Source organism: Myodes glareolus, chromosome 26 (assembly GCF_982192425.1).
Source record: "Myodes glareolus chromosome 26, mMyoGla1.1, whole genome shotgun sequence".
NCBI classification, from domain to species: Eukaryota; Metazoa; Chordata; class Mammalia; order Rodentia; family Cricetidae; genus Myodes; species Myodes glareolus.
The window spans coordinates 25,905,209-25,932,448 of NC_142051.1; the positions used below are offsets into that span (position 1 = coordinate 25,905,209).

The 27,240-nt window shown below is 39.5% G+C and overlaps 1 protein-coding gene across 4 annotated transcripts in view; it reads left to right on the forward strand.

Annotated features, from left to right (window-relative positions):
• The window catches only part of Tmtc2 (transmembrane O-mannosyltransferase targeting cadherins 2), a 389,511-nt gene that overhangs the window by 184,895 nt on the left and 177,376 nt on the right, over nt 1-27,240 (forward strand). For all 4 annotated transcript variants that reach the window (XM_085683199.2, XM_085683198.2, XM_085683197.2 and 1 more), the window contains exon 3: nt 14,936-15,764. In XM_085683199.2, coding sequence (XP_085539325.2) covers nt 14,936-15,764 — 829 coding nt within the window. The remainder of the gene's footprint in view (nt 1-14,935; nt 15,765-27,240) is intronic.

Consider the following 27,240-nt stretch of genomic DNA (forward strand, 5'->3'; position numbering starts at 1 on the left):
GTAAGCACTATAAAAGCATATGAAAACTCTCCTATGTACGAGAATTAATTTTCCTTCATCTATTGCATATTTTAAAAGCATCCAAGGAAATAATATTAACCAAAGCGTCAAGCTCAACATACTCCCTGCAGAATCTCACAGGTGTGCGGTCTTCTCTGGCAGAAACCACTTGTTCATGGCTTCTGCCCTGAGAGTCAGAACTGAGGCTGATGGCACTGCCAACAAATGAGTGTGGCCGTGTCCTGGGCTGCAGTTTGCAGACATTGGATCTTTCGAGTAATGTTGTCGACACACAGACCTGTGTTAGCCATTGGGCTCTCCCAAGTTCAGTTCAGTGATGCAACTCATTCCATTTTACACAAGCTGCAGGCATCTTAGAAAGCTTGTTTGCATTCATTTTTAATTCCATTTGGGTCTTTAACAGGTCCGTTGAGAGGGTGTTCTTTGTTTGAAGTTAAAATTAATAAATGAGCCTTTGCCTTTTTCTTTTTACCTTAATACTTGAGGACTCTGGGATTTCGAGCCCTGTAATTTGTCCAGGCTATCCCAAGTCCCCCAAAGCTTTATTTTCTTACTCCAGGGTTTCCCAGTATTCTTAGGGGATCACACTTTGCATTAGAATCTTCATCACCTGTAGATGCGAAAGTAAGCTAACCCTAAACTGGGCACGAAGTTTCATCGGAAGATTCTGAATTTATTTGACACATTCAAAGTAAACTTCCTTAAGGACGGCCCCCCTAAAACCCAAGTGAGCACACGTCCCCTTCAGGGCTATCTCTCCACCTGGAAATGTCCACAGCAGCTATTACTAGAATTAGAATTTTGAAATTAAGTTTTGAATTAAAAAATGAATGAATCATATCTATAAAGCTCAACGTGAACTTGACCTCATCCTGGTTTGGGCTTGGTTTTGAAGTGTGCCAGCAGAAGGCTGTGGGTTGAAGGCTCGGTCCCCAACAAGGGGTGCAGTGGAGGCTTACTTGGATTCTGAGTCCTCTAACTTTATCACAAACTACTTCATGCAGTCTCTAGCTGAATCGACTGTGAGGTGGAGCCATGCTGCAGTAGCCAGATAGCCTAGGACCCTTCCACTCTCTTTTTTGTTTTCCACTTTCTGGATGTCGTGGGATGACTTGCTCCGCTCTGCTATGTCATCCTTGCCACGATGTTGAGGTCAGACCTGTATGCTTATGTTGTGATATTTCTTCTATATTTTAATAAATAAAATTCACCCGAAGATCAGAAAAGCAAAGCAGCCAGCCACTGGCTCTTACCTCTGCCTCAGATGGAAATGGTGGTCCTGCCTCCAGGGAACCTCAGATTGAGACTGAGCTGAGACCGCTCTCTCCTCCCGTCTTATGTTCCTTTGTAGTGCTGGGATTAAAGGCGTGCACCACTACCACCTCTATGGCTAACTAGTGTGGTTACTGGGATTAAAGGTGTGTGCCACCACTGCCTGATCTATCAGGCTGACCAGTGTGGCTCTTTTCCTCCCTGATCTTCAGGCAAGCTTTATTTATTAAAATATAAATAAAATATCACCGCCTGCTTTGAGTTTAATGACCATGAATGAGAACCTTTGAAGCCTTGAGCCCAAATCTTTGTTCCCCAAGTTGTGCCTTTGGTAGAATCATTACCTTGGTCTTGTTGTTGATCTTGCTTGGTGGAGCAGGTGTTCATTCATGTCCCCGAAGGGAATTAACGAAGCAACAAAGCAACACAATTCTCTTCTTCTCCAATGACTAAATATAGCCCTATGGTTTAGGAAGTTAGCTCAGCTTCATAGTTTAGGTATATTTAAAATGTATTGGAAATTATTTCTGTGTAGCACTAATTCTAATTGGCCTTAATTGTAAAAACCCAGAGTCAGATATTAGGGGGTGAAAGCTGAAAGATCAGAGAAGCAGAGCAGCAACCGCTAGTTCTTATGTCTATGAAATCCTCAGAGCGAATGGGGTATCCTGTCTCTCCAAGTCCTCAGACTGTATCCTGAGCTCCTGTCTCCTCCCGCCTGATATTCCTCCCTTCTCCCAGCCATATCACTCCTGTCTCCATCTACCTAGTGCTGGCGTTAATGGCCTGTGATCCCGAGCGCTGGGATCAAAGATGTGAGCTCTGTTTCTATTTTAGGGTGGCCTTGAACTCATAGAAATGTCTCTGCCTCTGTCTCCCCGAGTGCTGGGGTTAATGGGGTGTGCCACCACTGCCTGGCCTCTGTGTCTAGCTAGCTCCACACTCTGGTCTTCAGGCTAGCTTTATTTGTTAAAGCACAAACGAAATATCACATTTCTGCTGTAAGGAGCAGGGTTATCTAGGGAAGGCACTTTCATGGTTTTCCTTGTTTTAAATCTCAAGTTAATACAGTGTCCACGAAGGGGAAGAATAACAAAGTGTTAAAGGAACTGATAGCACATTTGTAAGTTAAGGAAAGAGATCCGTAGAAGCACAGAGCTATGTTCAGTTTAAAAACTGTAATGTAGAGAAGCCTCTTCCTACAGGCATCTCCCCTGCCAGCAGGTGATAACTTACAAGTCCCCTGGGGTTGACCTGGAAGCACAGATGGTACCAAACCTTGTAGATCCATCCCCACATGTCATGATCTTTCTGCTTTAAGGAAACAGTCCTTGCAGTGTGGTCCTGGCTTTTGCCTTTTTGTTCTGGTGGGTCACAGTATAGTGCGCACAAATCTCATTTCTTTTCCACAATGCCAAAGGTCAAAGATCCATGCCTACTGCTGAACTTAAACCACGGTATACAATTTTTTCTCATTAAGCCAAGAACCTTTACCTTTTGAAGTGACCCTTTTATAGTTTTAACTGAATGTGTTCAAGAAATAAGCCTTACTCTTGTTGGAATACATTAAGGAAAATTAAATTATCTTCAACATAAATACTGATGTTAGGAAATATTCTAATAACCGCATTGACTGAAAAATGACTAAAGGTCAATAGTTGCAATTTACAGCTTACAAATTTATTGCTGATGCTTTTCCTTTAATATTTTGGGGGAGTCACTGCCAAAGAAATGCAGAGTAATTAGTACATGTTGTTTGGTGTAGAGACACAGGCCGCAGAGGGTGAATTGGGATCCTCATCTTTGGATTCCAACAGATGTCCAGTTGTTCGCTGTCCCTCTGTGAACTGTTTCCTTTACTGTTATGTGTTAACTGAGGCATTTGCACACTCGTTCATCTAACGTTAGATGCCTTCTACGGGCCGGTTCTTGCCTCGTTACCACACTCGGTATAAAAGATGACTGGAATCAAGTTCTCCCCCTTCCGGAGTGCCTGTCCTTGTGGGAGCAGTGAGATTTGTTTCTGTAAGAAAGTGATAATAAGATTATCTGCTTAGTGTCTCTTTGGACCTTGTAACAACTGAAGACCTGACCTCTGCTTTCTATGGTATTTTTCGTGTAAGTGGTACAAGTTTAAAACTGGAGAGCTTGGAGGAAGCAGAGATTAATGTAGCCTGGGGAAGCAAAGTTTATTCTGGAGATGAAGGTGAATGGCCGGATATTGGCAGCTTTAGGCCTAAATATGGGAATTAGGTTGATGCCTAGAAAAATGGCACAGTAGTGTTGTAGATACTTTGAAGTTTTGAATACTAAGAAAATATGGCTCAGAAAATATGGCTCAAAAGGTTTTGCAGTTGAATAGTAAAGATAGGTGGTTGGTTTTTGTGTTTTTTTTTTTTTTTTTGATTTTTGAGACAGGGTTTCTCTGTAGTATTTTGGAGCCTGTCCTGGAACTAGTTCTTGTAGACCAGGCTGGCCTCGAACTCACAAAGATCTGCCTGCCTCTGCCTCCTGAGTGCTGGGATTAAAGTCATGCGCCACCACCGCCCGGCTTGTTTTTGCTTTATTTTTTTTAATGTCAGACAACACTACCTTCAAGCCAGAGAGATTGTCGTCTGAGGAACTGGAGTTTGGCAAAAACAGAGGTAGTAAGGGTGAAATATGGACTTAGTGTTTTGATGACTAAAGCAGACATCCCTGGACTTAGAATGGAAGGACATAGTTTGGAAATACTTTATAAAATTATATCTTTATTTTTATTATATGATTGTTTTATCTACATGTATGTCTGTTTGCCTGTGAAGTTCCCTGTAGAGGTCAGAAGAGGGCACCAGATCTCCTGGCACAGGGGTTACAGGTGGCTGTGAGCCATTCTGTGGGTGGTGGGTGTCGAACCTGGGTCCTCTGCAAGCAGCCAGTGCCCCTAACCACTATATCATTTCTCCAGTCCTGCTTTTGAAACCTTCCATTCCTCCTCTTAGCTGTTGAACTCTGTGCAACACATTTATCCTTGAGTTCCTTAGGTCCCACCTGCCCTTTTTATGACAGACTGAATTCACAAAGTTGACAGATACTGCAAGTGTTTGCTAAAGAACTGCTCGATATTGTCCATATAAATCTACTATGTGAAATATTTGATAAATATTCATAATTAGTGTTGCTGCTGCTAATAAGTAATTACTAGCACATCCCACAATTGATACAATTAGAGAATGGAATGTTTCCTCGGCATGCCCGTCTCCGCTAGATGCCAGGACGTCATCTGGGAGGTGTAAAATTACTTAACAGGTGTTTGAATTCATTAGCCAATTATGTACAATTCTCCCTTTCCTCATAGTATCTAATTTCTCCCAGAACACTATGATAGAGCTTAATCTGTGTTCCCTTTACCATATCAATTGGATGACCTGCATTAGTTTGCATTGTTGAAAGTACAGATTGCTTTAAGACATGGAACAAAATAAAAACAAAAATGGGTTTCGTAAATACAATCCATACTGTAAAATTTCTGGCATGTTTAGTTTAATAGCCCTCATGGAAATTGATGAAAAAATAAAATTTCCTACTAATGGTGTTTGGGTCCAAAAGCAATACATCATTTTCATAATCTTAATCGGAATTTATAGTATAATCTATGTTAATGATTCACATCCTTTGTTCTTGTTTAACATGAGCTTGGCATGAATTGCACCAAATATTTGTATTTCTGAATATTGTTGAAATGAAGGTGCCCAGCAAGGCGTGGCACAGGGCACCCCGCAACTAAGGGTTTTAAACAAAAGTCGTTTAAGTAAATAGGTTCCCGTAAGGTTTTTAAAAAACTGATTCCTTCCACTCCCCTTTTGCCCTTTGCTTAATCCAAGCTAACTGCGTGCCAGTCATGTACCTGGCAACACTTCTTGCTTGTCTCTCAGCAGGGCTCTAAGGGCTATGAGCCAGTCAAAAAAATGATTGACAGTTCAGTCAGAGAGCGTCAGAGAGCGTCCACTAAACCACAACTGTCAAAGCAGACAGAATTCCCACTAGACCAATGCTGTCTGGACTTAGGCCAGTGATAATAATCTATTAAAACAAGTTGTCTAATCTCGTGAGTTAGCTTGAAAAGAGAAGTGGATGTGGGGTGATTTGCAAACTGTTTGCACGTGTAAGTTCAGTTTATTTAATTTTAAACAATTAGGGCATGGTAATGATTAGGGCTAATTGGAGCGGTTGTCAGGCTGAAAGAATTATCCGAATATGTCTTGAACGTTAACGAGAGACTTAGTAAATCTCGTTTAACGGGACCTTCAGTTGATAACATTAAAAAAAAAGAAAGGTATGAATCTTAATGAAGAAATACCAAGTTTTACCTTAATCTGAGATCACTTGAAATCTCGTACTTTAATGTTACCAGCAAAGGCATGATTAAAAAGAGAGAAATGACTAGTGAGGGTTTTAATGGCCCTAAAATTAGGTATTTAATAAGTGCCTAGGTTTTTTTTTGTTTGTTTGTTTTTGTTTTTTTTTTTTTTTTTTTTGTAGTTAATCTCTGAGGTAGTGAAGGTTCTGGATGACACTGAAGTTGTATTCAAATTGTGGTCAAAGCACCAAGTGTTATAGGAATCTCACAGTTTTCAAGTTTTTTGTTACCCCCATCTTCTGGGGAAGTTTGCCCATGAACTTTTAGAACATTAAAATTTCCATATTAGAATTTTTGAAATGAGTACGTGATCAAGTTTGAATTTTACATCGGAAAAAGTGCATGGAAAGAATTGGGTGCACAACAGTTACGGGAGGATTTTTTGCACTGAGGAGCTACCAGGTGCAGGCTCCAAAAATGTGTTAGTGTCATGATGCCTCTGACAAGGAAAAAAAAATATATGTATCCTTAGAGATGCTATCAGAGTAGAACTTGAATGTCAAATGTTTTATGTCTTTATTTGTCTCTAAACATCTGGCCCATTGCCACTTGGCAGCTTTATTAATATTTCCTATTGCTGTATAACATGAACTATGTAATTATTTTATACAGTGAGGGAATGCATTGTGTGACTTACCATTCATGATTAGTTCTGTCTGAGTAATAGAAGACACTGAAGTGTGTGTTCGTGCTTTGGGGATTTGGTCCCATTTATTCATAACATAAATATCATCTAGGATGACTGTTTTATGCTTTGAAAGCCCCACCTCCCAAATAACATGATGCCTCAGCCTGAAGGATCCTCATCCTTTCCGGCCGGTTATTGTTTAGTCTTTCCCCGTATTATCCATGCCTAGGTTTTGTTTTTAAGGCATTTTCTGGAGTAGCCAAGGACATCTCAGATCCATCCATACATGAGATCTTTGCTGCTCCTAATACATCTTTAGTATTAGAGGGAACGAACCAAATGGTCCACACTTTTATTTTTCCCTGTGAACCAGAATCCACTCACCAGTAAACCCTCTTTGTTCGACTGATGTCCTCGAAACTTTTTTTGTCTGTTTTGTTCAGCAGGGGGTTGGGGAGGGGATGAGGTGGCACCTCACTTCTTGCTTAGTGATAGGGATCACCTGTCCTCAGTAGCCCTGTCATTTCCAGTTCTGCCCAAGTCTGATGGGGATGACTAATTGCAAGGATGCCCCACCGAGGGTCGGAGCACAGCGCAGGAACTTCCTCGTAGGCAAACTTGCAGTCGACCGGAAGGATGAGAAAACACATGCTTTCCCATGTGAAAACCTTCTTGCAGAAACTCCGATTGCCTCAGTTAGACCAATCAAGATAACTATTGTTACTTTATAAGCTGATAGTTTGATAAGAAAGACAAGGTTTATGTAAGATGCTTAAGATGCATCCAAATGAAAGCCTACCGTTTTCATTTGTAAGAAACAGCAAAGTCACTTGGCCCTTAGATATGGAATACTCCGTATTTACCATCATCAAACAAAAAAACAAGGCATTGAAATTATGCTCGTAAGAACACTGATCAAGTAGCTCGGCATAGTTAGCAGTATTTGTATGTATAAAATTTTCCTTTGCATATGGTGTCTTTTGTATTTGTATAGGAAAACTCCCACACTCATTAAGTAGCTGTCTATTATGATATCTTTGAGAGAAGAGGGCTGTATGGCAGCTTCCCCACTGAGTTAAGTCTCATTATAATTTGTCTCTTTATGTTTGCAAAATGCTAGGCTCCCATGCTTACCTCACTAATGAGACTGGAACGCATCTCATAATGGGGTAGTTTGTGGCACAGAAGCCACACAGAGTTTTTTTTTTTAATGTTGCAGTTTAATTCATTGGCATTGGAAATGCATTTGCAAGGGGTTTCCCCAGTTGAGAGGAGGTAGAATTTCCCAATTCAATTAATTGTGAGCTCTTTTGATTTTATAATTTCCTTTTCAGTTATATTTTAAATATGTGGAAAGGGTCCAGTCCAACCCAAAATGTTTGGATTCTTTAAAAAAGGGGTGTCTACTTTTGTGTGAAGCATCTTTCTTTTCTGTCCATGTTGTTTCTTAGGCGACAGAGGGTATTTTCTTCATATATTTTCTTCATAAAGGCAGGATTGTTTTGTGGCTAACCTGATTTGACCATAGCGCACTGCCCAGTGGGAAGCGTTAAACCTCTTATTTGAAGCTAAACAAGATTACTCAAGAGGCTGGCATTCACAAGCCCGCTATTCGTGCAGTGGGTTAGGGGCTGTGGCACACCCGCACAGTCCCACTAATTGAACTCTTTGGGTCCTTCAGTTGCAAATAGTTAGCTGTCGAAGGACCTTGCCATGGGTACGCAAGCAATGTGCTAACTGCTTGATTTCCTTCCCCAAGTTAGCTTAATGAGGAAGAATGGGTCACCATGCCAACGGAAACACCATAGCAATAGGCTTAGAAGCGTATTTCCCCTGATATTTACCTTCGATTAGAATTCTACACTACACGGCAAATTCTGTAGAGTGTCAGAGCAAGTCGAAAAACAGTTTTAAATTACGGTCTCCTTGTCTGACATGTAAACAGCCGTGGTCAGTGAACCTGAATTCTACTGAAGTCCATGTAGGAAGCAGTAAAAATATTACTGCAGCATTAATTTATAATTACTTGTTTTCTTTGCTGACAGCTCTTAGATGCTGGTGTAGCAAAGCCTACCCATTGAATTTCATTTGGTTTTGAAGAGCTTTAGCTTTTACTTTTTTAAAAAATAGACATTATTTTAGGAGTAGATACAAGTTTACCAATAGATGAACAATTAAGTAAATAAAAATCTAGATGTTAAGTCACAGCCTCATGTACATTTTTGTATCCTCTGTCATTACCATCTTGCATTCAGCTACAGATAAAATAGTAACAACAGACTGTAACTTATTCACAACCCCTTTAATCCCAACATCCACGGCTGTTTCCCCACGCCATGTAAGAGAGAATATCACATTTATTTATCGTAGCTTCAAAAGGTCTTGATCATGACAGTTTTTGAAACTCTTGCTTTTGAAAACTTAGTTCTGAAGATTCCTAGTTAGCTATTTTGCAGGCTTCGTCTTCATTTTGAATTTGTCTTTTAAAAAATGAGTTAGACCGCTTTGAAGTTTGAGGGAGAAAAGTACAATCAGAGAGTTTCGTTGCATCATATCAAGGATATACGCTTCCAGCATGAGGTCATTGTTAGAGTTGACTTTGGTCACCTCTAAGAGACTGATTTTTAACGTTCCTCAACAGTAAAGAGTTTTCCTTCCAATACTCCTACTTTGGTACTGTTATGTGATGGAAAACGTTATGTCCAAGTCACATTTAGTTGTGAGTGACAATTATACTCTCCTTCTTTGTAGGTATGATATGCATACAACTTATTTAGAATTCCTGTACAAAAGCAGATCCATGATAAATGCATCATATTGACTCATCATATTTTATACTTTTGTTAAGTTATAACCTGATCCCATTTCAGCTTGTTTTTGTTCAAATTACTCCAGCTGGGTTCCTTCATACTGTTACTCTAGGATATATAGGATATATATCCTATATTGAGTATAGGTTGATATTGATATATTGATATATTGAGTATAGGTTGCTCTAAGCATATCTTGATTATTTTCTGTTCTAACTCTAGAATCAGTCCAAGAAGCGCTCTCTCTCTCTCTCTCTCTCTCTCTCTCTCTCTCTCTCTCAGAAAGTTGTATTAGAGGGCAAAGATCCAGATACAAGATAACAATCACTTAAGATGTGAATAGGCAAAAGTTTTGACCAGAATTTAAGTAAAATTATTAAACATTCCAATCGTGATGCTTCATGGTCCTCTTGAATTTCTTTTTCCCGACAACTTTATTTCAAACGAAATGATCATGGTTACATCTAGTGTCCAATGTATAGATAATGATTTTGAGGGAATTCACGCAGGCTAATAGTTTGATTATAATTAAGAGAAAGAGGACCGGGGAGGAATCTCAGTGGGTAAAGTGCTTGCTGTTTGAGCATGAAAACCAGAGTTCGGATTCCGGGGAATAAAATCTAAACATGGTGGCACACACCCACCGTCCTAGTTCTGAGAATCACATAGGGGGATCCTAGAGGTTCACTCTCCACCTAGTCTTGCTAATCAGTAAGTTCAAGTTAGCGACCCACTGTCTCAAACAAATAAAGTGTGGATTATTTTATAATATAAATAGAGGAAGACAGTGGATGTCCAAGTTGGGTCACACCCTGTGCACGTACTGATATTTGCTTGTACACACACACATACACACACGCTCATATACGTGGAAAACCTCAACTATTTTACTGAATCAAATATGCATAGTATTAGTCATAGAGAATCATGTTCCATTAACTCAGATGCCTTCAATGTGCTCTGATATCTAGATTTTTATGACCACGCTCCCCTTCTATGAAGATTTGTTTAATGAATTATAATCTCTAAATTGCCATAGGCGAATTTTAATCTATAATTGATTTATTATGCTAAATTCTATGTTTCACTGATGTACTAATGACTTCTGTTGTGAAACATTATTGTGTGTTATAGAGTCAGAATAAATAAATGCTCTTTAAATAAAAAAGTTTTGTTACCCCAATCTTCAAAGTCTTTCCTACCATAAGCTGACGAAGACCAGTTTTTGAGTGTCTTTGCTTGTCTTAAAACACCAGACACAGATCTTCTTTCATCTTCTCTGTTTATGGGTGTGGGGAAAAAGACTCCTCATCACACATAGAAGCCCTTTACTAGGGCAACTTATTTTTCATTTTAAACAGACTTCTTCATGAACAACTTTATTATATAAAACCTTTGATTAAGCACAGCAGTACATTCTAGGAGGAGATAATTCCAGATTAAACTTTTATACATGTCTCCTCTCTTGTCACATGCTCAAACCATGGTGCATTTATATTTATGTTTCAAGGTAAAGATCCAGTGAGACTTATTGGGGGCAGGAGAAATTCTAAGAGAACTTCTGTGTTATTGATAAAAGGAAAGCTGTGACTTCAGCGTTATGCCGGATACAAAATAGATGGCGTATGGTTTGTTATGTCTGCAGAACCTTTTCACTGTTAGGGCTTTCGGGAACTGATTTTTATCTACTTTATTCTTAGAAGCACTATCATTGCCAAGGGCTTAATTTGGAATTAAATGAGCCTTATGCTTAAGTAATTTATTCTCATTAGTTTGCCAAAAATGAGTCTCGTGATGGGTGTAATACTCCAAGGCAGAATGTTTACATTTTTTGTTTCACTGAGATTTACATATTTCTTTTCATTTTCTTTTATGTCCCCGAAAATCTGAGCTCAGAAGACTAGGTGGAAACTGTGTTCTTCAGGAGCAGTTCCCACATGAACCAGGGAGGGAGCTGTTTTAGATGGATTAAGCACATTTTCTCTCTCTCTTGTTTTCCTTTTTTTTTTTTTTCTCAAAGGATCCCAGGGCCCAACACAAATGAGCAGGTTAAGGACTCTCTATTACCTGCTCTTTGGGCTTCAGGTGATGTGATCATTTTGATGTTTCGAGATAAACTTCACAAATTTATCTATTAAGCTATAGCTTTGCTATTTATCAGTTCAGTGTGTCACTCAAGGGGAAAAGTTGTTAAGTGTAAATCTTACAGTCATGGCTTTTTGTCATTGCATGGCTTTTCTGTGTCTTGGTAGTTCTAAAAAAAAAATCCCTCTACAAGTTTTCCATGACAAGTATGGAGACTAGAGTTAATTTTCCTTGTCCATTAAAGAAAAGTTTCGAATGGATAAAGAGTATATTTTAATCCATGTTGTCAATCTTTGCCATTCTGGAAGCAAATAGGTGCACTAAATCTTATAGAAACCCTATCTGTTTCTTTGCTGGCAAAAACCTCTGTCCAAGTTGTTGGGTTTTTTTTGTTTTATTTTGTTTTATTTATGTGAGCATAGCTTGCATTACTTTTTCTGTGTTTATTTCTATCTTACAGTGGATTTGTACCAAGAAAGAAAAAAAAATGTTGCTGTAAAATTTATGAAACTGATTTACATGGAGATCAGGGACATGGGTAGAGGGGAGTGGGGCCAAAGATGGACAGACCCACAGAAGGTACACAGACTGTGAACATAGTCACCATACATTTCTGTGTGTAGCCACAGTCAAGTTTTTAGATTTGGTGTCTTCATATCATATGGATATTGTTTAAGAGACTTTCTGGGTGACATTGGGAATAATGATTTGACTTAATAAAGTTTAAAATATTGACGTAAATGCAAGTAGGAAATGGCTTTGAACAGTTTGAGGGTTGAAGTTAGTTAATTATTTATCTCAGTGCCTACAAATCTCAGGCTCTGAGGATTCCTAGATGTTTTAGTTGGAGGGAATCAGATGTAAAACAAATGTTTGGATTTTTCTTGTCAGTTTAAGGGGGTTTCTATCAAAAATCCTGGTAAGCATGACAGATTAGTTATATGTGCTAGTAGAACATGGAAAAATAAGCATGATGGCCCATGCTTTTTGTACCAGGAAATGTGAAGGAGAGACAGGCAGATCTGTCTCAGTTCCAGGCTTGCCTGGGCTTTATAGTAAGTTTGAAGCCAGTCAGGGATATACTCTGGGACCCTGTGAGCTCCCCACCAAACAATCATAAGAAAAGAAAATGTTTTAATGGGAAACTAGTATAAATTGTAAATGTTATTATAACTATAATAAATAAAATAAGAAAGTGTAGAACCTGGCGCATAAGATTCCTGTTTCAACAATCCCAATGCAGATTGTTGGCATTTTTGAATATTTTTAAAAGGCAAATTTGGGCTCTAGTTCCTATAAGTGTAAGTGTGCTGCTGTCATGTCGTTAACATTCTCAGGTTTTCTTCTGATCAAGCATGCTGCTACAGTATCCACTTGTACTTCAGCACCCTTTTCACTTGCCTAGTTCTGTGATCACCTATGTCTGTCAGCAGATGAGTGGGCTTCCACATGCAACTTTTATTCAGCCATAAGGAGTATGTAAATGCGTTGTTTGCTGGAGTGTGGATGCAATTGGAGACCAGCAATAGTCAAGAATTTGGACTCAGACAGATTTTTGAAATATGTGTATGTCCGTCATTTAATGCTCATATTTTGCAACTTGATTTTCACCTGCTATGCCGCTGTATACTGGCATGTTTTGTTTGTCTTCATTACTGTGGAGTAATTTGTATTGATTATGTACATGCATACATAATGTTTCTCTTAATTGCCTTGTAGCTTTAAATCAGAGTGGTAGACCACCCTTTGTTGCTATACTGCTCTATTGAAATTTTAAAAAATTTTCTTCCATTTTATTTTTTTTGATTTATGAGGCACTGCTTTGTTGTCTTTATATACAGGCATATTCATTTTTTAAAGATAGACACCTTTTCTTTTTTATATATATTTAAATGCATGAATGCTCTATTCGCATGTACACGTTTATGGAGAAGAGGGTATCAGATCCCATTATACATGGTTATGAGCCAACATATGGCTCATATGGCTCTTCCTCTGGAAGAGCAACCAGTGCTCTTAACCGCTGAGCCATCTAAAGATTCCAGGCATATACATTTTTAATTAGCTTAGATGTAACAAATACATATTACCAACATTTTTATCACCTTTTCTATCATTACTGACAAGGCATCCAGAGACGTGTAAGTTGCCAGACAATAGTTCAAATGTGGTAGTAAATCCCACAGCCTTGAAAGTTCTTCTATTGGAAGCATTTTAATATTAACTTACTGATTTATTGTCCCTTTAATAGTATTCTTTATGTCCCCATTTTCTTTCTTTTTTAAATTTTATTTATTTGTTTACTTTTTTTCTTGAATGTCAACCCCAGTTCCCCCCTCTCTTATTCTTCTGCTCTCCTCCCCCACAACACCCCACCATCTGCTTCTCAGAGAGGTTAAGACCTCCCTTGGGAAGTCAACTAAGTTCATCCCATCACCTTGTTGAGACAGGACCAGGCCTCCCCCACCCCCATCTGAGGAAGGGTATCTCTCCACAGAGAATGGGCTCCACAAAGTCAGTTCATGCATTAGAGTTAGATCCTGGTCCCACTGCTGGTGACCCCATATTCTGTCCAAGCCACACCACTGTCTCTTGTATTTAAGGGGCCTATTTTGTTCCTATGTAGGTTCCCCAGAACATCCGGAGGCATCACCGTCCCCGACTTCAAGCTCTGTTAGAGAGCTACAGTGATGAAAACAACATGGTATTTCCCCACTTTCAAACCTCACCACAGTGCTAGAATGAGTGTATCAGAACATGGGGCTGTACTGTCTACCTCTTCTATGTCCTTTACTCCCTCTTTGGATTTAGCTAGTTAGGTGCCACCCATGTTTTGCCTTGTTGCTTGCTGGGGATTAAATGTGTTTCTTAGCAAACGCACCACTGCTGACCTGCATCTCTTCCTTTGGTGCCTCACTGACTGGATCTGTGTAGCTGTAGCAGGCGGGTCTTGAACTTGGGACCTTCTAGCCTCTGCCTCTGTCTTTCTGACATTGTCAGAGTGCTTCACACTCAGCTGTGTTTTACTCTGATTAATTCTTAAGAACGTGAATTATTTTTCATTCCAGAATCTTATTTCTCTTAAAATATGGAAATACTTTATGGAAAGTTAGTTTAAAGACTGCTAACATTAAAAAGTATCCTTGTGAGGAGTGTTATTAGACATTGTATGTCTCTAGTGTAGGGAGAGTGTGAGTCGGCCATTGAACACCTGATTTATACATTCTGCAAGGAGATTCAAGACAGTGACATTGAATCTGGCGTGGATGTGGCTCAAGGGCTGGCTGCCTTAGCCCTGAGCAGATGGGACCGCTCTTTGCTTTCTCTATGAAACCTATATTAAAGTCATTAGGTGACTGCTGCATCTCACATACTGCTCCTTCCTTGTCACGTCATACTGAGAGGGAACTACGTTGAATTCATCTTCTAGAGGTCAGAATGCGGATGCTCTGGTCACTGGTATTTTAGAATGGGAAAAGTGGATGGAAAAGATATTTATGTAAAGCTTTGTACAACCGAGGAATCTAGACATTTTTGAGGATGGAAATTTCCCTAAGCATATTTAAAAAGAGATGCAAGTGAAGCTGTGCACTTGAGTCTGAAGGCTGTGTTTTATGTGGCCCTCTGCAAACATATTTCAGGTAGGAGTGTTAAATGAAATGTTCTCACGATGCAGCCATGGTGCTGATGCTGACTTTACTCCCTCTCTTTTGCTTTCAGCGGAAGAACTTATCGCTCTTCCTCAGCATTAGCTTGTTAACCTTCTGGGGGACCAGCCTCCTGGGTGCCCGGTTATACTGGATGGGAAACAAACCACCAAGCTTCTCCAACTCCGACAACCCGGCAGCTGACTCGGACAGCCTGTTGGCTCGTACACTCACCTTCTTCTATTTGCCTACCAAGAACCTCTGGCTCTTGCTCTGCCCAGACACCCTGAGCTTCGATTGGTCCATGGATGCTGTGCCTCTTCTCAAAACAATTTGTGACTGGAGAAATCTACACACAGTGGCCTTCTATTCTGGACTTCTGCTCCTTGCCTACTGTGGTTTGAAGAACCAAAGCGTAGACGGGGAGTGCAATGGGAAAGCCGTGTCAAACGGCAAGCAGAACGCAAATGGCCACAGCTGCCACTCAGATGTCGAGTACCGGAACTCAGACCTTAAGCCCAGCTTTACATCCAAAGCAGAGAACGGCATTAAAAATAACGTATCACAGAGAACTCAGCTCCCGTCCACGGAGAACATTGTTATTCTGTCCTTATCTTTGTTGATAATCCCTTTCATTCCTGCCACGAACCTGTTTTTCTATGTCGGCTTTGTAATTGCAGAGCGAGTCTTATATATTCCCAGTATGGGCTTCTGCCTTCTGATCACAGTGGGTGCCAGAGCCCTTTATGTCAAAGTCCAAAGGAGGTTTCTCAAGAGCCTGGTTTTTTACGCGACAGCAATGTTAATTGTCTTCTATGGACTCAAGACGGCCATCAGGAACGGAGACTGGCAAAATGAGGAAATGCTCTATAGATCAGGGATAAAAGTGAACCCAGCCAAAGGTAAATGCTTCATTTTCTGTATTTGCCTGGACACTTGACACCTTCAGCCTTCTCATAGCATTGTTACAGATGAGATCCTTTTTATGTGAACCCTGTCCCTTCCATCCTTATTTATGTAGAGACACAGGGTAAGACCATCTGAGACACATACTCAGCATTACATGCTTGCAATAGGAAACTATTTTTTAGCCTTTCTGGTTATGTTTCCAAAGAAGCAATAGAACTTGAATTGACTGGAAGTAAAAGCTGTTGTAAAAACTTAGAAGAATACCTACCTTCTGCACTTTAAAATATTAATAATTGTCTGTCTCTCTGGAGGATGAAAATCAAGCTTATCTCACATAAATATACGCTGTGACTGGTTTTTCAAGCTTTGCATTAGGAAAGACCACAGGAAAGACCACAGGACTTGGAGGCCAGCTGCCTCTGAGTCTTGCTATTGTGTCTTAGGTATAGGTGTGGGTACTGTAAGGTTTGCAGAGGTTAACTATGCTCGGGGCTGTCATTTAGTTTAATTTTAATTTAAGATTTTTAAAAGTAATTTAAGAGAAAAATCTTTTTACTATAGAAATAGAATATGGATCATCCCTTTCTTTATTGCTTTCATTGTAGAAAAATTATTTTAGCCAATGCAGAGCCTTGGTTTTGTTAAAATACAAAATGATGAACCAAAAGATGTTATCGCAGTTAAGACAATCTAGATAGTGGTGGAAACAAGAGAAAAAAGGAAATAGGATGCATTCTTATTAGTGTAAAAATACATCACAATAATTAGTGCCTGATAGTGTACATTTTTTGAAGTAATTTTTCACTTAGCCTATAAATTATAGCTATTGGTACACATTTGCACTTGGATCTTCTCTTTCTGACATAATCCTGCATCAAGATCCACAAATGTCAAATGGGGCAAAATGTTTCCAAATGTCCAAGAAATGACCTCTTAATAGATTGGGATATGTTTCCATAGATCCAGATCCTCAGAAGTGACTTTGGCATCCTTGTCTGGTTTTAGCAAATTAAGCCAAGAGTTCATTGAGGACAGACACAGGTCTCTATGCCAAGGAGTTATTTCTGTTTATAACTTTCAGTAACTTACAGAGAGTCTTTGAAAGAATGACTTGTTTTATGTGTATGTGTGAATGCGTACACCTATTTATGTACACCTTGTGCACGTCTGTTGAGTGTGGATGCCTAGAAATGGGCATCGGGTTCCCTGGAACTAGAACTATACACAGATGTGCCCTGCCTTTGCATGTGCAGGACCCAGATCCTCTGCAGCTGCTCCCTGCCATGCCATTCTTCTGTTCTCTTTGAGCAATCATGCATGTGGCTTTTCTAAGGAGTGGATAAGGCTCTAACCAAGAATTTGTAGGAGAAAAAGTGTTGCAGTTTTTGCAGAAGGCTTTTCGGCTAATTTTTCCTCGGTGGTCTATACACATTTAGAACAAGTCTGTGCTGTCAGTGGGTTCTCTTGCCATTTCAGTTTGATGCGTGTTAAGGCATTAAAACCAAATCTCCCATCATGTTACCTAAAACACAGTGTTGTTCTGGGGATTTATGAAAATTTTTGGCTAAATTTCATGCTAAACTGCTGTTACAAAGGGCTCAGATAAGAGGGGCTTTGGGAAGGTAGAGGCTGTAGTCTTTCATGGGGCAATCTCAGATGCACAGCTAGAAACTGATAGGATGGCGCCATGGCTTTGCGGGATCCCCACTCCTCGTTTGTTCCCCTGCCATCTCAAGGGGTCACCCTGCCCATGTGGTCCAAGATGGCTCATTCACACATCAGCACTTCAGCTGACAGGAAGTGGGGGAGGAGGGGCAGAATGTGGGTGTACCCATTCCCTCTAAGATATATTGAAGAGATTGCATATACTTTGCCCGGAGGTTGGTGATTACATCATTCTATGAGAAAGCCTGGGAAATATTATCTACGAAAGTCAAAATATCCAGTCAAATGCCATTACGCTGAAAGACAGGGTAGGCAATATTCAGATGCCAAGGTCAAAAGAGCTGTCTCTGCCACTCAGAAGGCAGAAGCATTTTTAACTACACTGGCCATTTTCACCATTAACTATTGTGGTGCCTGATTACGATTTTTAAACCAGAATTTTCATGGTATAGTTCAAGTATTGGTCATTTCTTGAACACTATTGTTCACTATCTGGTAAGTACCTTGATTTCCAAAGCCCCGTGCTTTCTTCCTAACACTTTACAAGTGGCGTATCATTTGGGCATTTTAATAAGAATAGTTAAGTGACTATCTCGCTGACCAGAATTAGTAAAGGTAAATGAGGCTTGGCCTCCTATGTTCCAGCCAGCAGTCTTCCATGTAGCCCTCGACATTTTACTTGATGGCAGCTCCATATTCCCAGTAGTGTGACTGTGAACCTGAGAGTTACTTGTGCCTGCCCTGTTCCTTTATCATTCCGTATCTGTTCTACCAGTAATTTCTCCATGCTGTGTCTTCAATCATATATCCAGCAACTGGCCTTGTTGTCCAACCTCCACTGTTATATCCACGGATATAATACGGTCATCACCTTTCGCTAGAGCAGTGGTCCTCAACCTTCTTGATGCTACAACCCTTTAATACAGTTCCTCATGGTGTGGTGCCCTGCAATCAAAAAATTCTTCCATTGCTACTTCATAACTGTCATTTTGCTACTGCTAGGAGTCACAGTGTAAATGTCTGATATGCAGAATATCTGAGATGTGACCCCTGTGTGGGTCACGACCCAGAGGTTGATAGTCTCTGCACTTGGATATTATTAAAAGATTCCTACTTGAATTCTGATCCTTTGTTTTCTTCATCATGCTCTGTCATCATGCCTTATAATTTTATTTTTAATTTCAGGTCAGACACGATGTCTTTTATAGCACCAATGGAGTGGTCAGTATGGGGTTCTCTGTTCATTGAGATTGGAGTTTTACTATATTTAATTTTTAAGTCTCACTGGTGTCAAATTTCTCTGACATTACATTTTGTCTCATTTACCAATTTTGGCTTTCCCTAAGGACTTGGTCTTTATTTTTGCGCATATTAATATTTTCGTATATTCTTCTGCTACACTGGACCCTTTTATACATGTCTGAAGGTGTTCTGTTTTCTCATGACTGAGTCTCAGTTTTTATAACTTTGACCTTGCCCCTCTTCTTTTCATTTATCCCACTCCGTGTTGAGACAGGGATATCAGAAGTGACTCAAGGCAGCTGCTTGTTCTGCTGCACCAGTCTGGTCAGGCTCTAGGAGGAGACTTTTGTGTAGAGGATGCTGTGTGTAAATTCCAGATTTAGTCTTCTCCTTTGTATTAGTTAGCATTTCTAGTGCATGATAGAACTCCATGACCAAAGCCTCTTGGGGAGGAAAGGGTTTTGTTGTCAGAGGCCGCTAGTTCATTTCCTGCCCACCCTGACTCGAAATAATCACACAGAAACTATATTATTTGCAATACTGTTTGGCCAATAGCTTAAGCACATCTTTAGCTAGCTCTTAAACTAAGCCATCTCCATTAATCTGTGTATCACCATGTGGCTGTGGCTTACTGACAAGGTTTCGGTTCACCTGTCTTCTGCAGGCAGCTACATGGCTTCTCTGATTCCACCTACTTTCTCTCTCTCTCTCTCTCTCTCTCTCTATATATATATATATATATATATATATATATATATATATATATATATATCCCTTTCAGCCTGGCTATATTCTGTTAAACCATTGGCCAAAAGCAGCTTCTTTATGAACCAAAAAAAAAAAAAAAAAAGAAACACATATACAGAAGGACTTCCCACCCCAGGGTTTATTTCATCTTACTCAGCCAGGTAACAGTTTATCAATAATGGAAGTTGGGACTGGAATTCAAACAGGGCAGGAACCAGGAGGCAGGAACTTATGCAGAGACCACAGAGAATGCTGCTTACTGTCTTGCTCCCCTTGGCTTGCTCACGTTCCTTTCTTATATACCCAGGATCACCTGTCCAGTGGTGCCAGTACTCATAATGGGCCAGTCCTGCCCATAACAGTCACTAATTAAGAAAATGCACCAAAGGCTTGACATAGGGCATCAACTGAGGTTCCTTCATCCCAAAGGACTCCAGTTTGTGTCAAGTTTCCATAAAACCAACCAGGACATCCTCCTATTACCTGAGCCACAAGAGTGGAAAGGAAGCTAACTTGTCAGAATTGTCAGTCACCTCCTGAGTGGTTTTCGGACTCCCACCATGCTGCTCCTGGAAAGCTTTACTCTGCTGCTCGCTCTGGCTTTGCCATGTTTCCAGAGTGCAGGGTGGTGCTCAGCTTTGTGAGGACTCCGCGATGGTACTGATTTTCACTTCATTTTGGGTTTCTTGTTGTCATGTGGGAGACCATTTCGGTTTCTTTACTGTCTGAGCTGACATCCTGACACGTTATTGTGACAGCCCTTTAGTTTTTACTTAAGCACCATCCTATTGAATTTTTGGAAATACATCAGGACCTGTGTAGTATTCCATACCCTACAGTTTCCTCCTCGTTCCTCATTTCTTTCAAAGCAAAAGCACACAATCACGGAGAAGGCATGCACGCCCCGCAGCTTTGCCTCCCCATGCTCCCCGCCGGTCCTGAAAGCCGTGTTGATACCTTCTGTTTGCCTGATAAGCTCTGAGCCCTGAGCTTGTGTCTTTGTCATTGCATCTGTGTGGAATGTGTTTTCTTAGCATTTCTCAGTGTGGTGCACTATGTCTTCTGCAGGGCTTAGAAGAAGGGTCCATTGTCAGTACAATGCATTATGTGAGCTTTTCAACCCTGTTTTATATGACAGCGGTGCCTCTTTTACAAGATCCCCTATCTTCTTTCTATTCTGTGCCTTTCTCATAACACTCATCAAGATGTTGCTAACTGAATGGATTGTCTATATAGACTATAAGATTAGGTGGAAGAAATTTGGGAGTTCTTCCGCGCAATATGGGTAGGGAAGAATGGCTAAGTCAGTGAAATGCTTGTTCTGCACATGTGAGTTTCATCCCCAGAACCCATGTCAAAGCATTCGTCATCCCAGTAACACTGGGGACACAGACAGGAAGAGCCCTGGGACTTGCTTGCCACCAAGTCTAGCCTAATCAGCACGTTTCAGGTCAATGAGGGGTGGTATCTTAAAGAAGGTGTATGGAGCTCCTGAGGATGACACATGGGGTTGTCCTCACGCCTCCACATGTGTGCATATACACATACTTGTTCAGATTCCTACATGAGCATGTACATTCTCTTCTATACGTGTGTGACAGAAATGCCACATATACAATAATGCTGGTGCCTCCTGGAGAGAAAATATTTAACAAATTAGACATTGAGCAGTAGATATTACGGTCATTGTCCTTGAGTTTTATATTCAGTTTATGAGTATACGCACGAGATAAGGAAAAGTGAAGTATTTTGCTATTGATGAACCAGATAACTCGGGGATGCTTTCAAACATGATTGATAGGATTGAGAATATAGTTCATTTTGTAATCTAGGACTGTTGTCATTGACAGGGCCTTCCGTTTTGAAACAGACAAATCTCTCTCAAGACAGGTCTTTTTCTTCCCCTCCTTTTATTTGTAAATTGCTTAGAATTCCAACTTCAGTTGCTTCCTCAGCAACTATGAGATGGGGAAGATTGTTCTGTAAAAAGACTTCTCTGAATTCGTCGCATTACTTAAGTCTAGCAAAAGATTAGAAACCTTTTAAAGCCGGTATTTCAGAATGATTTCCGAGACAACACATTGGGTTTGCTTCCTTTCTTCCTTTGAAAGCTTTTGAAAATTTGCGGGTACTTCAGTCTGCCATGTGGTCGTACAGCGTATGATTTTAAGCCTCATGAAGCATCATACATTAAAACTGCTGCCTTTATCATGAGTACTGTAGACAGCTGCCAGTCATTAGCTGATTGGATGCAAATGATGATGGGCGATGCTTGTCACACTGACTGTGTTGTTAATTTATGCTTTAATTCTGAATGGCAGAGACATGGTACTGACTTAGACAGTGGAAGCTGCAGATCCTGTCTCATTCTGTGTTTGATAATATCAGAAAAAGAAAAAACAACCAACCAAACAAACAAAAAAACCTACGGGACATGCTTGCCTACTGTGGACTGGCAAGTTCACAATGATTTTGCATTTCTGGGCTAAGTACGGAGGAGGATTTTCTATAATGTTGTCTTAATGGACAAGGCATGTTGGACTTGAAAGGTTTTATTTATTTATTAATTGCTGAACATTTTGTATGCTAGTTGATGCATACGTCCTTGCACAAAGCATCTCTTAATTCATTGCAAAGCAGCTAGAGGCAGGATTTTTTCCTCTTTGGCCTCTGTCTGTTTCTGATGCTCCTTGTCTCCATGCCTGTGTAGAAGTTGACAACATTAGCATCAGCTGCCTTGGCTCCCAGGGCCACAGTGTGTCTCTCACTTCAAACAGCTGGTATTCCTTCTTGGCTATGGTTCTGGCCTCCCCAAACCCTGTCTTGGCTTTTCCTTCTCTAGCACGTAGAGTGTCACTCAGTACATAAGTGATCAGAGTAGCGGTGGTGTCAGTAAATGTCATTGGCTTTCTAAAGGATGTCACCTGTGACCTCCTGCTCTAAGAGCGTTTCCTTCTGGGTGACCTTGCGGCATCTCATCCTTATCATGTCTGTGTTTAGGACCTAACTATTTACAAACGTCCTCTTAATAAGGCAATCATCACAGACTAGCAGAGATATTGCAGATAATGTGACTACAGAAACATAAAAATTAAAGGTAGCATGTATGTAATCCCATCTGTCAAACCACCACGAAAACACATTATAAATTTTAAGTGCCAGACTGAATATTAATTCTCCGAAACTGACAGTGTAACTTAGCTCATAGAGTATGTGGTAGCATGCACAAAACGTCTTAGATTTGGTATCCAGAAGCCTGGTGTGTCGGGCCTGTACTTCCAGCACTTAGGAAGTGGAAACAGGAGCGTATAATTCCAGGGCCATCCCCAGCTATACAGTTCAAAGCCAGCTCAGGCTACGTGAGACTCTAATTCAAGAAACCAAAACAAATATATAAAGAAGACTAGAGCTCTTGATTCTCCTTAGCAAACATATAACTCTGATTTTTGGTTGTTTTAAATAATTTTTTCAATTATGATCAATTAAGCAGTTTAGGTTAAGCTGAGGAAAAGGTCACAGGTTAAAGTTGGCTCTAAATTTCCTTTTTCTTATGCAAGCCTATGGGATGCAACTCTAAAAGATGGGCGTACAGTGGTCCTCATATTTGCAGATCTCAGTGACTAGTCAGACATCCTGCATTTGTTCTTATCAAAGTCAATATCAGTCTTTTACTGATGCCTGTATAGGAAGCAATGTACAAGATCCCAATTCTCAGTTCTGTGTTTGTTAAGTTTTATTCCTTTTTGGATTACTGTAAAAATGACTACTCTGTTTCAACCTTATTTGGTTTCAAAATAAAACACACATACATATGAATACATAATATACACATTTGCATACACACATATACATATATATGAATATACATCCACACACATTTGCAAACACACATCCACACACATATATGCATACACACATACACACTCACACGTATACACACACTATTTTGTTTGGAGAATAGCTGAAAGTTTACCTGAACTCTAAATTTCCAAGCCATGTGAAAATTGACAGTTGTGACTTTCTGTCTACGTTCTAAAGTAGGCACTTCTTTAACTCTGGTACTTTGCAATTAACCAGGCAGCTTTGTAAATGTGGAAGAAGTAGAGTTCTATTACTTCAGGAATTTCCCACGGCCCTTCAAAGGGAAGTTGAAAACTTTTCAAAAGAGATTCGGATTTTATATCAAAATTATCAATGAGGTCAAGAAGAAAATCACTTTTGTGTTTCAAGGTTGGCTGAGTGGACCACAACAAAAAAACAGAATAAATTTTGAACAGGCTTCTTAGAAGGAAGGTAGTGCAAATGAACTCACAGGGGCTAAGGTGAGATAAATGCTCAGAGACTAAGTCAGCATAGAGCGATTCTGTGTTCATCTTCTCAGCCCCTGTCTATTGAGTTACAAAAAGAAAAACATCATAAAAATAACAGGATTCATCTGAATGGTGGTGGTGTCTGCCTTTAATCCCATCACTCAGGAGGCAGAGGCAAGTGATCTCTGAGTTTGAGACCAGCTTGGTCTCTAGATTGAGTTATAGTATAGTCAAGGCTGCCCAGAGGAAGCCTGTATAAAGACAAATAACAAAAAATAAGCAACAACAGCAGCAGCAGCAACAACAACAACAAAACAAAAACAATAACAGCAACAGGACTCAGAAGAAGTGGCACTGTCTCATTGGTTGGCATAGCTGAAACTATTGATAAAGGTTCTTCAAAAATATTTGATTCTTGAGAAAATCAAGAAGTCTTTTGGAATTGAGTGATCACACAGCTTCAAATGCTTTTACCATTCATTCCTTTAAGAATGAGACAACACATAGACAGAGGTAAGCAGAGCCGTGTGGTGAAAGCCAGCCTGATATATATATATATATATATATATATATATATATATATATATATCAGGAGATATATATCGAGAGAGAGAGAGAGAGAGAGAGAGAGAGAGAGAGAGAGAGAGAGAGAGAGAATCAGGCAAACCAGTGTGTAAAAGGAACGGCGGGCTGCTTTCCCGCCACCCAGATCCCAGCTAGCTTACCCCGAAATAATTACACGGAAACTGTATTCTTTTAAACACTGCTTGGCCCATTATCTGTTGCCTCTTATTGGCTAACTCTTACATATTGATCTAACCCATTTCTAATAATCTGTGTAGCACCACGAGGTGGTGGCTTACTGGGAGGATTCTAACCTGCAGCTGTCTTGGAGAGGAGAGTCATGGCGACTGCCTCATTGCCTTCTTTTTCCCAGCATTCTGTTCTGTCTACTCCCCCTATCTAAGCTGCTGTCCTATCAAAAGCCAAAGAAGTTTCTTTATTAACCAATGAAAGTAACACATAGACAGTTAGCCCTCCTCCATCACCAGTGCTACAGAGTAAGAATCTATCTCAATAAAGAAGTAAATAAACAAGTAAGAGAAACAACAGTGTACACGTTTTCCCCTTGTAGCTCTACTGTACGTACCCTTTTTTTGTTGACCAAAAGTAACATACCCTAACAAGATGTCATGCTCATCGCCAAACGGTGTTTTATAGATGCAGTTGTTGGTTACTATTGACTCTGTAGTTGTCCATAGTTTCATAATTTTGTTAATACAGGAATTAAAATGCTAATGTCTCCATTACACAGGCATATTGATTACTTATTTCATACAAACACACGTATTCTGCATTTTTCTTATTGTCAGTCATAATGATGTATTTAAAGATTCCTTTGCTCTTGACCATCTGTTATTTCAAAGCAACATTATAGGAGTGTAACGTCTCCCTGTCTTCATTGCAGGGTTATGATTCTGGGTCACTGTGGGTGAAGTTGATACAGCTGTCCAAGCTTTTACTGAACCAAATTAGTGTGATATAAAGCGGTTCGGTCCATATGTCATTCTAAGATATACTCACCAATTGTTTTTGTTAACGTCTTTTGACAGCGTTATTGACAACAAGGGTTTACTTAAACTTCTTGAGGAGAGATTTAATACTTGATTTCTCTCAAATTCCTCCCCTGTGGCCAGTCATTATATTAGAAAAATATAAATATATTGACTGTTTTCAACCTAAAGTACTATTGCTACTTAAAGAGAAACTTTTTGCCAGGTGGTGGTGGTGCGTACTTTTCATTCCTGCACTCAGGAGGCAGAATCAGGTGGATCTCCGTGAGTTCGAGGCCAGGGTGGTCTACAAGAGCTAGTTCCAGGACAGCTAGGACTGTTACACAGAGAAACCCTGTCTCGAAAAACCAAAACAAATATATATATATATATTTGTATATATATATTTAAATATATTGTATATATATATTTAAATATATATATATATATATATATATATATATATATATATATATATATAGAGAGAGAGAGAGAGAGAGAGAGAGAGAGAAACTTTTCATAGACCACATTACTATTAGGAAGAAGGCAGGAAAAAAAATGAAAGAGAAACCAGTGAAAAAAATCCATGAAAATGAGAAATTAATGAATGAGAGCAATGCAGGTAAAACCTAGTTTCAAGTACCATGAACAGTTCTGGTCATTTATCTTGGCTAGTGCTGGAAGGATGGCTCACATTTAAAGTTTAAATGTAGAATTTGGTAATGTTATTATAAAATCCCGAGGGGCCACTCTGAGGTAGTACACTTAAACTAAAACACAGAGTGGTATATATGACTATCAAAAGGCATACATGGATATTACTGTATTGCAGTACAAACACGGGTTTCAAGACTAACACATTGTTATACCCTGAAAGACTGAAATTTTTTTCAGTCTGAAATGTAAGACTGTACATTTTATTGCTGTTTAAAACAAGTATATATTTAGCAAAGTTCTATTTGCATACCCAAACATAGAGTAACAAGGGTAAAACTGCTTTTTATACATAAAACCACTAGAAATAAAATTTATAATTGCATCCAAACATATGGATTGTGTATTCTGGTATCAATGAATCATCTTACATCATCTCTGTGCCTTTCATTTAATATTTGAAATAGAACTGTTTTACCTGCCACTCAAATTATGCTGTTATTCGCAGTTAACCATGGCATAATTACTTTCGGAAAATAGTCTTGTGGGATGGAAGGAATTCTTTTGTTCCCAGCACCATATGAAGGGATGATTAGATGATTAGGAAAGAGATTAGGAATACTAACCTCCTCCATTGTCTTTGCTGAGAGCAGGAATGAAAATATCAAAACCACAGTTCACATTTCCATACGTCTTGATGTTCACACGTTTCCGTTGCTGTTCCCCTTCTCATGCTAAGTTCCAATTCCATTGCAATTGCTATTAGAAAGTTTAACATAATTAACCTTTTTGTTTGATGTTGATCTCTAAGTTATAGTCTGGATGATACTGTCTGCAGAACGTGTCTGAAGTCTAAGCCTTCTACAGAACCAGACAGGGCAGACGTGTCTGTGAGTTTTAGTGACACCCCAGGACAGCATATGTTGCCGTTACTTTAAAGACAGCTCAAATGCATACAAAATTTCACCTGATAATGATGTTTGATCTGAATAGAAACAGTTTTTATCAACATATTCAGCACAAGTTCTTTCCTTGTTTTCTTTTGTATTTTTTTTTCTGGCATGGATATACTGGAAAAATTCCAATTTCCAGTCCTTTTTAGGAAAAAAAAATAGGCTTTTGATTCTAAACAGCATACTCAAAATTGGAGGAATCAAACTTTGAGATTTTCCCTTTAATATACCAAAGTATTTTATTTTTTGATGATTCTTACATATTAGTGTTTTTTAAATATAGAATCGAAAGTTGTAATTTATAAGGTAAAAATAAATTTTATCTTGGAGCAAGAGTTCTTGCTA